Source organism: Lonchura striata, chromosome 18, assembly GCF_050655825.1.
Source record: "Lonchura striata isolate lonStrDom1 chromosome 18, ASM5065582v1, whole genome shotgun sequence".
NCBI lineage: Eukaryota > Metazoa > Chordata > Aves > Passeriformes > Estrildidae > Lonchura > Lonchura striata.
This window is the reverse complement of record NC_140720.1, coordinates 10,931,680-10,946,415: the sequence shown is the minus strand read 5'-3', so window position 1 is coordinate 10,946,415 and position 14,736 is coordinate 10,931,680. Positions and strand designations below refer to the sequence as shown.

Below are 14,736 nucleotides of genomic sequence, written 5' to 3'. Positions count from 1 at the left end.
CTTAGAGTATGGCAGTTAAGTGATCCATTTATTCTACTTCAAAATCTCAGTTCTCTCTTTAAGAGCCAGACACCACCTGACTAACAGCATGGATAATTTGGTCTCTCCAGAAGTATTTTTCTGATTTAGAGTGATTAAATATAACATGTGCTTCTGCTGAGCCCTCAGCCAAGATTTGGAAAGCAGTGGTAAAGAAGTCTCAGGCCAGATCTCAATCCCATTCAGAGAAAACTGATGTTCCAAGGTATTTATCAACCTGCTCTTCAAAAAGCAGAAGAGAGAAGATAGTCCAGTCATCTCAGCACAGGAACACTGCTTCTAAATACATTTCAAGAACCAATGAAAATGAAGGAATTAAGTTATTCCCTACAGCAAAACAGAGCAGGACAAAATGCAAAGGTCTGTCATGGGAAGAGGATCAGTCTCTAGACACCAGCCAGTGGATGACCAATGAAGCAGATTGAACCTGACAAATTTTAAGCTCACCTAGATCCTTTTTGCCCATCTGCAGATTCCCCTGCACCACTGCAAACATGCCTTTGACACCCATATAATGGGAACATTCTATAGAGAAGTCTTAGCTGCCAAGCGTCAGCTCAGAGGTGAAGAGGATGAAGATTGCTGCATTTTGTGACTCCTGTATTACTATCCAGGTAGATTATCTACAGTTACCATCTGGAGTTATGGCATTTTTCAGTGGAAAAACAAAACAAAAATCCCTTCACATACTATCAAAGTGCATGAATGGAACGTAATTATTGTCACACAGGCAGCAATAGGAGTCCCCGTGGCTCCTTTCTAGAATGATTTATAATTTTATATTCCTTGTGACTTTACATCCCTAGCAAAAAAAAAGAACTAAATAAAACATATCAAAGTGGTTCTCCACATATCTCAACCTCAGAAATGCAGCTTTTCTAGTCATAAAGACCAGAGAGCAAGCATCTGTGTTCGCACAGCTAATTAAAGTGTAAGAAAAACCTCTTTTATATCTGACTTGTGAAGCTGATAACATGTAAGTTATAACTTGTATGAGACATGATAAACTCTGTCCTTCACAGAGGGAAATGCACTTCCAACATTACTCACTGTACACAGATCTCAGGGCATAGCAGCATCTAATCAGAGGCAGCTCCAATAATGGACTTGTTGAGCAGTGACATTTCCTACACCACTTGGCACAGGGTGAATGATGATGCTGTTGCGGTTAAACCAGACAAGGTTTCATACTAATACAGGGAACAGTTTTGATTGCATTAAGCCAGAATTTACAAACATGAACCTGAAATGTTTGACAGATATTGTAAGAAAAGCTATCAGGAGAACACTGCCCCCAAGATGGGAAAAGGATCTTGGGCTTCAAGCTTAAATATTGTTTGTTTGTAAAAACTCACTTTAACATCACCTTTGGAGATAATGACTCATTGCTAGTCAATTAAAGAAGAAAAGTGGCAATGGCTGCAATCAATGTCCAAGAAGCCCATTCATATTAGACACAGAGGTGGCAGGATTAGTGCACAATGGCTAGATTCCCTCCAGTTCCTGTGCCTCTAGCCCCCAGGCGAGGAGCTGACATGAGAGAATAAGACAACTCCATTAGGAGCCCGTATCATTTCTCTGCAGTGTTCTCCACAAGCAGATGGAGCAACTATTTAGACAAATGCACCATGACTCCAGCTTTATACATAAGCATGTGGGATGTTTCCTAACGTAGGGCAAGGCACAATGTACTCCAATTTATCAACTGTCTCGCATGCAATTAAAGATTCAGATAAATAATTTGGGGGTAAAGACCCCATAGACTGAGCTGAAAAGCAGCAAGGCATGAGGGGTCAAGTGTTTCTGCAGGATTTATATTTACCAAACAGAGCTGCCTGCAAAGGAATGTCTGGGTTGAGATGTGGCAGATTGAGGCCTGAGCAGGAGTGAGCTAGAGAACCAGCAATTGCTTCAATTCAACTGAAACAACTTTAAATGTGGAGTTAATAAAACAACCCTCTTTATTGCCCTAAGAAAAAAAATATATATGTAGTTAGAGCCATATAATTTCCTCCTAACACAAATTTTGATCTGAGGAGAATGTGCAGTATCACTATTTTCCTGTGCATTCTACAAAAGGCCTCTAATACCTTAGAAACATTTAATCAACATCCCATGCAGGCAGTGAATAGATAATTGAAATGTAAGTACTGTCATCCATATCCCCTTTGGGAAACAGACACAGTAAGCATTATATCATCGCATTAGACCATCCTTTGATGTGGGTTTTATTCTTGTTAAACTATATTTTAGCCCCAAGTTTTCTCCCCCCATACCTCTCTATGACATGGCCAAGCCAGAAAAAAAAAAATTAAATACCCTGCTGTTCCAAAGGCAAGAAGTACATTTTTACAAGCAATTGTACATGTCAAAAATATAAAGCTTCCTTTTTAATTTCTTGTTTACCAAACACAGTCAATGACAGATCTTGAAAAACAGAGGGTGGAAAAAAAAAATGAAGGCGGGAGGGTGGTGGTAGGGAAGGAATGCATTTACTTGTTTTTAAATAATAAAGCCTGAATACAAGCAGGATAAGAAATTCTTGAAAAGGCTGCTGTGATGGTGTCTGCTTTGAATTGTGCCCTGTTTAAACAAGAGGAAAGCGTCCCACTGAAAAAAGAAACATTTTTATCATTTAAAAAGATCTCAGGGCAGTCCCTTTAAAATGAGGTATTTTCTAAACAAAGCATCAGAATGTTCCCCTGCAGGGAATAAGCATCTGATCTCTTAAAAATTATTATTCTTGAAGAACTGTAGATTTATGGAGTTTTTGTTTTATTTGTTTTAACTTAAGTAGAATGAAACCTGTCTGAAATGACCACCCAAGGGAACAGAGCCACCACCTAAGCAGGGGCTGAGCTCTAAACAGGATCCCAAGTTGTACCAAGACCCCTGGGGCGGTTTTAAATCTCTGGCTTAACCAGAGCTAGCAAAACACTTAATGCAAGTCTCAATGTAAGCCTAGGACGTGGATTTTCCTTCACTTTACATCCATGTAGCTCCACTAACATGAGTAGGAACGTTCCTGACTTACATTAATGGTAAGCAAAGAATCAAGCTAATTACCCTGAGTTATCCACAGTGATTACAGGAAAAATTTTGTTTAAAATGCACACATTTTTTTCAGCGTGGACTGGTTTTGTTACACTTGTAATAGGAGGTCTGCTACAGGCAGCAGAGTGGAAAAACTCAGCTATACATAGAAATAATCTAGAGTTACAATGTGCTTCTCAATAAATAGAATTTCACATGTTGCAGTTTTCTATTAGTTCACGAACATCCAACTTCCATATATGCAATTGTGACTACAATTCACAAATATAAAATTGGGGAGAAACAGTACTAGCACAGGAGCCCTTTTTGGTCTGATTCTTCAAGAGTTTGGCTTATAGTTCAAACTGAGCCAAGTCAACACTCCACTCAGAAATGTCAATAAGGTAAGCAAAGGAGAAGCCCCAGGCCCACTTCCAGGCAGCCACTGCTGAGTCCAAAGCCAAAGGACTGGGTACAGAAAACAGCTGTAAGTTGTAAAGTAGCGCAGAAGCAGAATTGAACAATGTCTACATGGCCGTGAATTGGTTATTTAGAGCATACCGTTCAAGGTCTTTTTTTCTTTTAAGATTAAAAACTATCCTTGTACAACTATGAAGTCTTTTATGAGCGATCAGCACAGTGGATCCAGCAGTACCCTAAGTTCGTACAGCTGCCAGTGTTTAGGAGCGTGTGCAGGTAAAGGGCGATCAAACCTGTCACTTTGCACAACATAACAGAGCAGGACACTTGTCACCCTTGAGGTTGATCTCACTCAGCTACTGCAGCTCATACGAGAAATTTGTTAAAATTAATCTGCAGGAGAATTAAATCCATTACCTTAAAAAGCAAGGGAATAAATCACACACAACAGGAAATCAGAAAAAGCTGCTGCCATTTCAGATGATTCAAAGATTGTGTGAGCACATGAAATTTTTCCTTGTCAATAACACAATATAAATTCATAGAAGGAAACAGTATCAGCTGTTATTATAATGCAGAACACAAATATGCCTAGTGACTTTAACACTGGAGTCCAAGTATAAAGAACATTTCAAGCTGTTTGCATTTCCAAACAAGACTTGAAGGGTCAGAGGAGGGAGGAAGATGTGTCAGGCAGGATGATGGATAGCACTCAGTGGCATGCTGTGTTTGGGTCTACTCTTGTTTTTGCAACAGGATGTCTCTGATTACTTTCTGAATAGTAAATAAGGATGGTTACATCTCATGGCTCAAAGGGAACATTTTTTAGAGCCTTACAAATTAAATAGAACACTGTAAAGCAAGCAGTCAATGAACTATCTGGTATTGTTTGTCACAGATCTCCCAACAGCGTCAGAAGATTCCCTGGGGGCACCAGAGGTGGGTTTGGTGGCTGGCAAATAAGGTAAATGTGCTCTTGTCCCTACATGCAGCAGCCCCAGCTCTGCAGAACCTGTCTGTGCGATTGCCTTTATGGACTGTCCAGCCCAAATACATAAAATATAAAGCAGGGGCACACTGAGCCCCTAAGAAATTCTCAGCCATCAAGATGATGCAATACAGGGACTTCACAAAGGATGGAGGAAAATTACTTTTCCAAACCCCATCCTTCCAGAGATCTTTGCAAACCTGGCTCCTGGCTCACAGGGAATGATGGACAGGCCAAAGCTGCCCAACTGAGACACTTCTTGAATGTTACGAGTAAGAGAACAATACTGTCTCCAGCCAGATGTCCACACCTCAAAGTGGAGCCAGGGCCACAGAGCCTTTCTCTGAAAGCTAATGATGTTCCTCATCAATGTCAAAGGAAACTGCAAGTCTGCAACAACTCACAGTAAAGGGTGACGTGTGGGGTTTGGGAACCACATGAATGTGTATGCAGCAAAATTAACCCCTGAGATGGACTTGAGTTTTCTCAAAGTGAAGACTTCAGGCAGAAAGGAAGGGGAGAAATGTTGCTGGAAGCAAGATCACTTAGAATGGACAGCTAGTCTTAACCCTGAACAAACTGAGAGCTGAAGCTGCAAGCGGAGGCCACAAAGCAGAACACATGGGAATAGTTTCTCTACGAAGGCTTAACATTTCCTAATGAGCCACCTCTGTGAACTGCCATACTTCAAATGGAGACACCAGCTCATTCATGGACTGCATGACTCAGTAACTCCAAGAACCTCACTGGGGTTACCAGTTTGATTCTGGTACATTCAAAGCATGTAAGAATTCTCTTTGTGATGGCACAACCTCTAGAAAAAACTCTCACTGGCCTCAGTGCAGTTTTCAGTGGGCAGGAGTCACATCAAAACCACCACTGAAAGCCTTTCCAAGGAGCTGCAGAGCCAACACGCTGGACAGTTAACAGCCTTCTCGCTTTAAAAAGGATCTAAAGTTCAGGACAAAAACTGCTATCCATATTGTCCAGTTCTGTAATGATGACTATGCTGAATAAATAAAAAGCACAGAAGGCAAGGAAAAAAGAGAATATATTTACAGACTGCAAATGAAGATGGATTAGAAAATGATGTCTCGCACTGGATAGCACAGATGTTGTAACACAGCAGAATTAAAAAAGCAGCAAATGCTTCATTAAATGAACAGCTAAAGAGAAGAAAATGTCAGAACTCGAATGTCAGACAAATTCTGGGCAAGAACTCCCCAAACTCTCTGAATCGTCTCCCAGAATTAAGACACCAGTCTCTTATGTACTATTTGTCCATTCCTCACTTATCTGGATTTGACTGGTTTTAGCATAACCATTTACAGGTTTTGTTTTATCAGCCAGGAAGGAAAGAGTTCAAGGAACACCAAGAAATATGTGGCAAAATACAACATGGTTAGATCACTTGCACTGGTTTATTCTCCACTGGCACACCACAGAAGAAATAACCCCAGTCAAGGTCTGCGTACTCCATGGTCTGCAAGGAGCAAGAGCAGCATTATTCAAGGGAAGTGACACTAAATAACTTTAAATTAGCCGTTGACAGGCAGGTAGGTAGATTGATGAGTGATTGCCCAATGTCCCCAACATTACCATTTTGTGTGAAAGCAAATATGAAAGGGGTGGGAAGTAAGAAAATCCATTAAATACAGTTTTGCCAATTTGTGGTGCATACAGATGACTGTAAAGTTCACTTAAGGACACTGGAAACATAAAATAAATTGCTTTCTCTGAATCAGAAATTGACAGAAAGTTTCCTAGTTATAGTTTTGAGTCCACAAGCACTGCAAGCCATGCTAGCAGACTATGACAAAAAATAATAATAATAAAAAGAAAATCCCCCCATCATTTTTCTTCCTAATAAGTCTTCCTTCCCCCAGAAAGGACCATATGCAAGGGAAGCAGAAGTGCAGGTCCCCTGAACCACACAATTAAAGCTGACACTGTATATCCAAAAGATGCCCTCACTGCAGTGGTCCCTAAAATACTTTTTTAAGTAAAATTAACTCGGGAGGGAATCTGCAATTAGCACTACCTTTGAGAATAAATCAGAACAAGTTTATTGAAGCGCTCTATTTACCACAAGACTGAATTTACCCCCAAGGTTCACGTGAGTATTTTGTCCCAATTTTCTTGTAATTTCATTTGTCATGTTTTTTTTCAGTCCTCCAAAGGTGATGGATAAAACACAGAAATAAATAGGACCAACTGTTCACAGAACCCTAAGGGAAAACATAATTTTATTATAAATACTCTGGCACAAATCATGGAAACACAATACTAAAATTGTTTGTTGAATCGTTTATGAATTGGAGCTTCAGTTTCAGTTTGCAAATAAGTTAGAGGATTTTTATTGATGTTCTTTTTCACTTTGCTTTTTTAGTTGCCAAACAGCCTTGAAGAAACTGAACTGATACATAATGCAGAAAACAGAGGGAATGGAGGACATTTTTTAAAGGAAATTCCTATGCTAATGAAGGACCTTTTTTTTGGTGGGGGAGGAATTTACTTGTAGATGATGATAAACTTTATGATAACAAATTTTTAAATTAATTTCCTAAGATGCCACAATGAGTTTTCAACCAGCTAAACATGTAGAAGCAACACATTTTTGTGTTTGTTCTTAGTTGGGAAATTTTAAGATTTATTACTACAAAACAAAAGTTCAGTGGAACATAACTGTATGCTGACACACCATACAGAGAGTCATCACACATGAAGTAATATGTCAGATGAAGGGAAATTCTACTGTATTGAGAAATTCAGTATTTTACAGATGTGAGTGCCCAAACTGTTCACATGGAAGTTATAAACATGAAGAAATAGCAAGGAACAGAGAGGTGCATTTCTCTTAAGTGCTTTGTCTCAAAGTGCTGCTTTTTGTCATCTGAAGAGTGAGAGAAACTTGGAAATAGATAAAAGGCCTATTTCTCCTTAGCCAGAGCAGGTGTGCATTGCCTTACCTGATCTGTCCTCGCACTAGTGGTCTGTTTTTAGTCCTGTTCATATTTGAGTCAAACGGAACCTCAAAGAACTGTAATTAAAAAAAGAAAGGAAGAATCAGAATGAAAGGATACTGGAAAACATGCCATGCATGGACTGTCCTGTCTGCATCTGCAGGTGCTTTAATCTCTGTTTTTGACGGTTCAAGGATACAATACAAATGGTAAATGGGTTTTATGGAGCTCTCATATCTGCACTAATGCTTTTGGCATCCCCTTAGAAAGAAAATCACCCAAAGGACAAAAATAGTTTGTACAAGACCCCAAAAGTTCATAATTTGAAGTACAGTTTGATTCCAAGTTCGTTTCCCAATAGGTCTGACACATCTTTTAGACATACACAATTACATTTGCATACACACACAGAAATCATGGAATCATTATGGTTGGAAAAAATCTTTAGGCTCATCCAGTCCAACCAGTACCACCACTGTGTTCACCATTAAACCACATTCTCAAGTGTCACATTTACAGGTTTCCCAAACACTTCCAGGTATGGTCACTCCATCACCTTCCCCTGGCAGCCCCTTCCAACACCTGACAAGCCTTTCAATGAAGATGTTTTCCCTAATGCCCAACAGAAACTTCCCCTGGCACCAGCTGAGGCCATTTCCTCTCACCCTTGTTCCCTGAGAGCAGAGCCAAGCCCCCACTGGCTGCACCCTCCTGTCAGGGACTTGTACAGAGCCAGAAGGTGTCCCCTGAGACTCATTTTCTCCAGGCTGAGCCCCCCCAGCTTCCTGATCGCAGTTCTATATTAGTACAAATTGTCCCTGCAAATGTTCTTTAAAGACCTTCTGTTCTTTAAAAGACAAACACTAAGGTTTTTCCAAGATCACCTACCTTGCCAGAACCTATAACCCACCCTAAAATCAATCAATCAACTCTTGTAAAACGCTACTGGAACTGCTCTGAGCCTCCAGCTGGAGGAGGAGGGAGAGAACACACCATATGGTGTTACTTAATGTCACAACCCAATTTGACTTTTAACACAGCCTATGGGAAAATTCAGGCAGCACTATCTGCCCACTCGGAACTCCTTCAGGCTTCTGCAGGATCTGTTTTATAAGAATATCACTGGAAAAACTGAATGCACTTTGCCATCCAGGCAAATCTAAAGCCAGTCAGTTTTATGTGTGAAAAACAACAATACAAGTAAGGGCTATGGCTGAGTGGAGTGGTCAGGGTCATTCCCAACGACCACCAGAGCTGGTGAAGACCGTGGTTTGGAAGCAAAGCACTGACAGGTCCTTGCCCTCTACCTCATGCTGGAGGGACAGGTCAGATCTTCTCAACTTCACCACTAACCTGGAAATGTTGGATGTTTCACAAAGAATCTCTATAGGATACAGAGACAAGTTTCTTCTGAGCAAGTAAAGCATCTGAAATCAGAGATTGCTTCTGGCAGCTCAGTGTTTTGCTAATGGTTTGTTTCACTGTTAGATTTCAGAGGCAATTATGATAAATGGAGGAAAAAAAGACATTTGACATCAGATGGTAGAGCAATACAAGGGAAAAAGCTCTATAGGACTTAAGTCTGTTCTCCAGAAAATACTTGCACTAAGATTACTTTTGTTTGTAAGTCACAGGTTTTCTTTCTACTTGCAAAGGTCTGACTGCCTTGAGTTACTTCCAGATTAAAACTGTGCAGGTGAAGAGATTTTTGCTTATTTGACAGTATTTAAGCTTATACATAAAGGTATCTGTGTGCAATGGAAAAACTCAAAATAATGTGCAAGTTTTAAACTCAATGTGTCTCAGACACAAAATGGCTAAAATGAAGAACAGCTGAATAGTCAACACCTGAAAAAAATTTAACTTACGCGCTGGGTTATCAGTATAAGCTGATGATGCCATGTTTAGTGTATCAAATATTTCCATATATTTAATATAGCAATCAAGCTCTGATCAGAACATAAATTTTGAACAAGAATCTCCTCTGCTGACTTAAGTAGTCAAAAATGTCTGTGTCTATTGTATACAGACATGGCTGCTCCTGAAATTAAGACTACTGCATGACTCCCGACTGAATTTTTTCACTTTTTAAAATCTGACAATTGGAATAATCTGTTACTGTCAAGCGTATGTATACAGCATGGTGCTGTACTTCCAACTGATCTAAATTTAATAAAATCCTTTTATTTGCAATGCCCTAGATTCCTTCGCTGAGCTAGTTGCTATTCCATGTCAGCAAGATGTCATTTATCAAACTTTCCCCATTTTGCTCCCAGATGTTCAGCAAAATTCTCTCTCCATTTGAAATTATTTTCCCCTGATATTCTAGAAAAAAATGAAAAAAGCCATGCATCTCAAATATCATTCCACAAGAATGAAAGAGTGAAGTCAAACATATTATCTCATGCCAGGCCAACAGAGTCCTGCCTGTTACAGCAAACAGTAAATTCAGTAAGATGAAGCCTAGATAAAGAAATTATTTAGAAGCACTCAAGATGCTTTTTCCTCAGGAAGTCTGAATGCATCAGTTCAGCTGAACATGGCAGAATATTATCTGCCCTCAGTATCTGGGATACTGGCCACCAAAAGGGCAGAGCGAGGGTTAAATCTACAGCATCTAAAAAGCCCTGAGTGACAAGACATGGCAACAGCTCTCAAGAACCTAAACTAAATTTTAATCAGTATGCATGAACATTTAAAACATGATGATGGCAAAAAAAAAAAAAAAAAAAAAAAAAAAAAAAAAAAACACAGGCTAGCCAGTACTCTGTGGTTTATTTCTCTGGCAGGCTCATCATGCTTTTTGTGCAGATCTCATCTCAATTAATATAATTATATCTTAAGCATCTCACAACTCCTAGTATAGCTGTCACATTACTGCTCAGAGCTGTTTACACCCATGGTGTTTCTCTCCTTTGGTTTCTTCACATTGGTTTCCACTTTGTTTATAAGTGAAATGTTAAAGAATGTTTGATTTCAAGCTACCTCTTGGAACCAGCAATGCCTGCTGGTTGAGGGTGGCTGAGCACTCAGACTTTCTGGAGGGCACACAGACTAATAATTTTATTAAGACTATGCAAAGATTTCTGTAACAACACCTTGCAGCTGCAGATTACATGATGCTGGCACTTTCAGGACTAGTTGACAGGGAAAGAGGACAGTGTGTCCATTGCCTTTGCAGGCGACTTCTGCTCCTTCCATCAGTTCATAGAATCACACTCTCCTGAGTGGGAAGGGACCCACAGTGATTATCAAGTCCAACTGTTGCCTCTGCACAGACTCCCAAGAACCCCCCTCTGTGCCTGAGATCGTTGTCCTAACATTCCTTGAGCTATGGCAGCCTTGGGCTGTGACCATTCCCTGGGGAGCCTCTCGGGCTGTTCAGTACCTCAACACCCTCTGGATGTTGAACATCAAGACCACCAATTTAGTTTCCCAAGACAGTGGCCTGACAATTATCAGTTAATTAGGCCAGTGGAGCCCTGAGCACATCCTGCATTTGCCATCCATGGTCCTGCAGGAGATCACATCTACTGAATTACAACAGTCCAACACCTTTCCTCCTGCTCACATGAAAACACCAACAGAGAGCACTAAGAGGAACAATATGCCGTAGAGTTTATCAAACAGATCTGCCACACTTCAGCTAATAAACATCTTTCATAGACTACTTTGGATTTCGAGTGTATCAAGGACCAGCCTGGCCGCTGGCCCAGCTCTAATCGGTGACATGTGGTGGAAACAGTAGTAGCTGAAACAGGCAACCAGTGTGCCATGAACTGACATAACATTTTACCCTAATGCTGAACACGTATTTACAGCAGAACTGACAACCCTAGGAGTCTAAAGATGGAATGGAACCCTGCCATTAGAAGGTAATTTAATTCAAGGTAACTCTGAGGTCCTCCCATTGCAAAACCACCCCTGAATCCAAGGATGCTTCCATGTGTTCTCTGCCAACAGAATAACCCTCTGGATCTACATATTTCTCTTCAAAGCCTCCCAGAAGGACAGTTCTGGTCAATTTTCAGCACTAATGAGTGAAGCAGTCACCTCCTCCTGCTGGTCTCCAAAATCCCCCCTGCTATGTACCACATGGGGAGATGGAGATGAGCTATAGGTGATGGCCAAAGCTCCTCCTCAGCTAAAAACTCTTGCTACAGACCCAAGCAAACATTAATACAATAGAAATAAAAACCACTACAGCTTGGATGCCCCGCTAGAGCACTTAAATGAATATCTACAGCCAGAGGTGAAGCTGGGCTGTATAGGGCAAGTCTTGCAAATATTGATCTTGTTGAATTAGGTGTTTCTGCAGTTCTCCCAATTCCCATGAGCTACAGAAAGCTCTGATTATCTTTGGTTTTCTTTGGTATTGCCCTAGAGCAAACAGTTAACCAGAAACACCACTGAAACACACATTGGAAACCAAAAAGGTGCATGAACCAAGGAGGAGCAAGTGGACCAAAACTGTGTGGAAAGCACAGTGGCAGAGCAGACTGTGGAGACCTGGGCAATAACCTGCAACTTCCTGGGAAGGCGACATCCAGAAAGTCATTCCTCGCAGCTGCCCATGCAGCCTCCAAATTCATCAGGTTTCAGCATTAGCCTTTTACATGAAGTGTCTGGCTTTTCCCATGCAGGCAAAAGAAAGTAGCTTTAAGCAAAACTGGAAACTCACCAGACCAAGAAGCGTCAAGTACTTTCCTCCGAGACTGTTCTTCCTCTCCATATTACCTAGTTATTTATGTTCCTCATGTTTTCAGTGATTTATCTTATGTTGTCATAAAGTAAAATATAATTACATAAATGGAGAAGAAAAACATAACATATAATTCATGGTAAATAAGATCAAAGTCAAGATTATTGCAGGTTTCCCTCTGGTTTCTTTCCAATCACTTTTATATGAAAATGAGAAAGAAAAATTAAAGCATATTACAAAAGTCTTTTTACTCAATTGTACACAGATGTGAATAAAAAAAAAATGGAGGGAAGGATTTTCAAAAGCACTCATGTGCTGATCTAACACGATTCTCACTGAAGTCAACGGCAGTTTGACTTCAATGAGAGCAGAGACAGACCAACACTGAGTGATTCTGAAAATCCCACCCTAATTGTACAAACAAGGGAAGGCTTTGGAGACTGCTGGCTTGGAGATTGTATATTTGAGAACCATAAAGGGCACATAGCACCTGTTTGTCTTCAAGATATGAAAATAAAGCAAGTCAAATATTTTAAGGATTTAGAAATAGCTTTTCTAGTTTTTTATTTTTTTAAGGCCGTATCTGAAAACCCTCTGGCAGTGAAGTTTCCAGTCTTACTATAGATCTGCTCTGATATTTTCCATCTCAAAGAGGCTTCTAATTAAAAACAAGATCAATGCAAGTCTGAACAATGTTACTTGTTACTTGTTAGAGAAGAGGGCAGCTAAACCCCAGACCGTCATGTCCCACAAAATTGAAAAGGTCTGCCACATAAAGGATCTGACAGTTTATTTCCCCCCCGACCCCACAACAGACAAATTCCTATTATTAGCCAGTATTTAAAAGCCCATTGCTCTGTACAGGGAATACAACAGGAGGAAATTGCTAAGAAAATTTTGATACTCATGGCTTCAGAGATTTTTCAGGATGGAGAAGGCAGACTCACTGCTATCCACCCATCTGACCAGTTTGAGTAACAACTTGTCGTGCCAGCTCTGCTTTTAAGTGCTCAAGAGGTGATGCTGTTATTCTCTTGACTACCCACAAGTGTGGCTTTCCAAGGATTCCCAGAGACACTGTCCCCAGAATTGGGCATTTTAGGCTTCACATGGCATTTAGGATTTCAGTGTCCTTAATGGCAACAGCAGCTGGAGCTGCCAGCATGCCTGGCACAGTGCTCCATGTTTGTTTTCAGCTCATCCAAATCCTTTTAGTGGCTCTGACCAACAAAACAAGTGGTCACTGAGCTCGTGCAGCTTGGGCCTCTTCCTCAGCACTTTGGGCAAACAACATCCTTTGCTGATACCACAAGTGCCATTACAAGGAGATTTTCAAGCTCCTTGTATCACGGCTGATAATGTGGAGTGTCACAGCAACATGTTCCTAATGCTGCTGCATCTGTGGGGCTTGACACAGTGATGAGGGGTCAGGATAGAGGAGAGGATGATGGACATATCCTGAAATACACTGCTGGTAACTAGGGAAGCCTAGCTGGATAAACCACTGGCTCTGCAGGTGTGGATGTGCTTGTAGCACTCCCTTGAGGAAGAGCAGTGGGGATGGAAGGAAAGACCCTGGGCCTGCTGTGTCCAAGCCTACTGTGTCCAAGCCTGCTGCAAGGAGCTAGAAATTAATTATAATTAAATTTAAAAATATGGCATTTGTACCAAAATTCTTTATCTACTTTACTCCACATAAAAAAATTTTCTTGTCTTGATCTTTGAATCCAGTTTTCTAGTACCAATGAAAAACTAGCTCACTTAACCTAATTTCTTTAATGCACCTGATGCCCAAAGCTTGAAATGGAAGAAAAGACATGAATCTCCTGGCTTAGTAAATGAGAAGCAGGTCAGGTGACACCCGATGAACCTAGATCTTCTCATTAAAATAATATTTTACTAGGAAGATAGTGTAACAAAAATGAAATAATAAAAATAAAAATAAAAGAAGGCCCTTAAAAGCTGTTCCATCTTGAATACTGCTGACTTTGTGAGCCACCTAATTAGTGTATTCCCAAGGCCTCACAGAGGTCAGCCATGGCTTCAGGGGAAATGAAAGCTGGGTACCACAGACAGGCTTCACCTCATGTGATCCACATTGGAGAAATAAACTCTGTGGAAGGAATACTGCTTTCTGGCCAGCTGCTAAAAGCTAATAATATTATCCATTTACCAGCACCAAGTCTTTTTTATTTAGCACACAGTTAATGCATCCATAAACAAAGCTCCTTTCTCCAAGCCTTTCTTGAGCCCCTCTCCCAGGAGGACACTTGCCCATCAATGCTTTTTGCCTTCTTGATCAAAGGAGGCAATTTCCAAGTGCAGGACACGCTGCACTGAATATCTTCCCATCATTTTGGATTTTGTTGTTGTCGGGCTCTGCCTTTTCAACTTAAAATGAAAATTGCTAAAAAATGGGTTTCAGTTAGATAAACAACACACGCCCTTCCCTTGTGCTCACCAAACCAACTGCACCCACAGAACGACCTGATCTGGTCAAAAATCAGTTAATTTCCCTCTGGATCTTTCAATTTTTTTATATATGTCTCTGGGTCAGGTCACCCTGGACACAAAAAGAGGAGAGGGAAGCT

General features: G+C 40.6%; 1 protein-coding gene across 3 annotated transcripts in view; it reads right to left on the bottom strand.

The window, feature by feature from the left end:
* COX10 (cytochrome c oxidase assembly factor heme A:farnesyltransferase COX10) overlaps positions 1-14,736 on the bottom strand; it is a 95,744-nt gene that overhangs the window by 24,639 nt on the left and 56,369 nt on the right. For 2 of the 3 annotated variants that reach the window (XM_085556871.1, XM_021539072.3), the window contains exon 5: positions 7,450-7,520. The exons of the other annotated variant lie outside the window; for it this stretch is intronic. In XM_085556871.1, the coding sequence (XP_085412997.1) occupies positions 7,450-7,520 (71 nt within the window). The remainder of the gene's footprint in view (positions 1-7,449; positions 7,521-14,736) is intronic. 3 annotated transcript variants of the gene reach the window in all.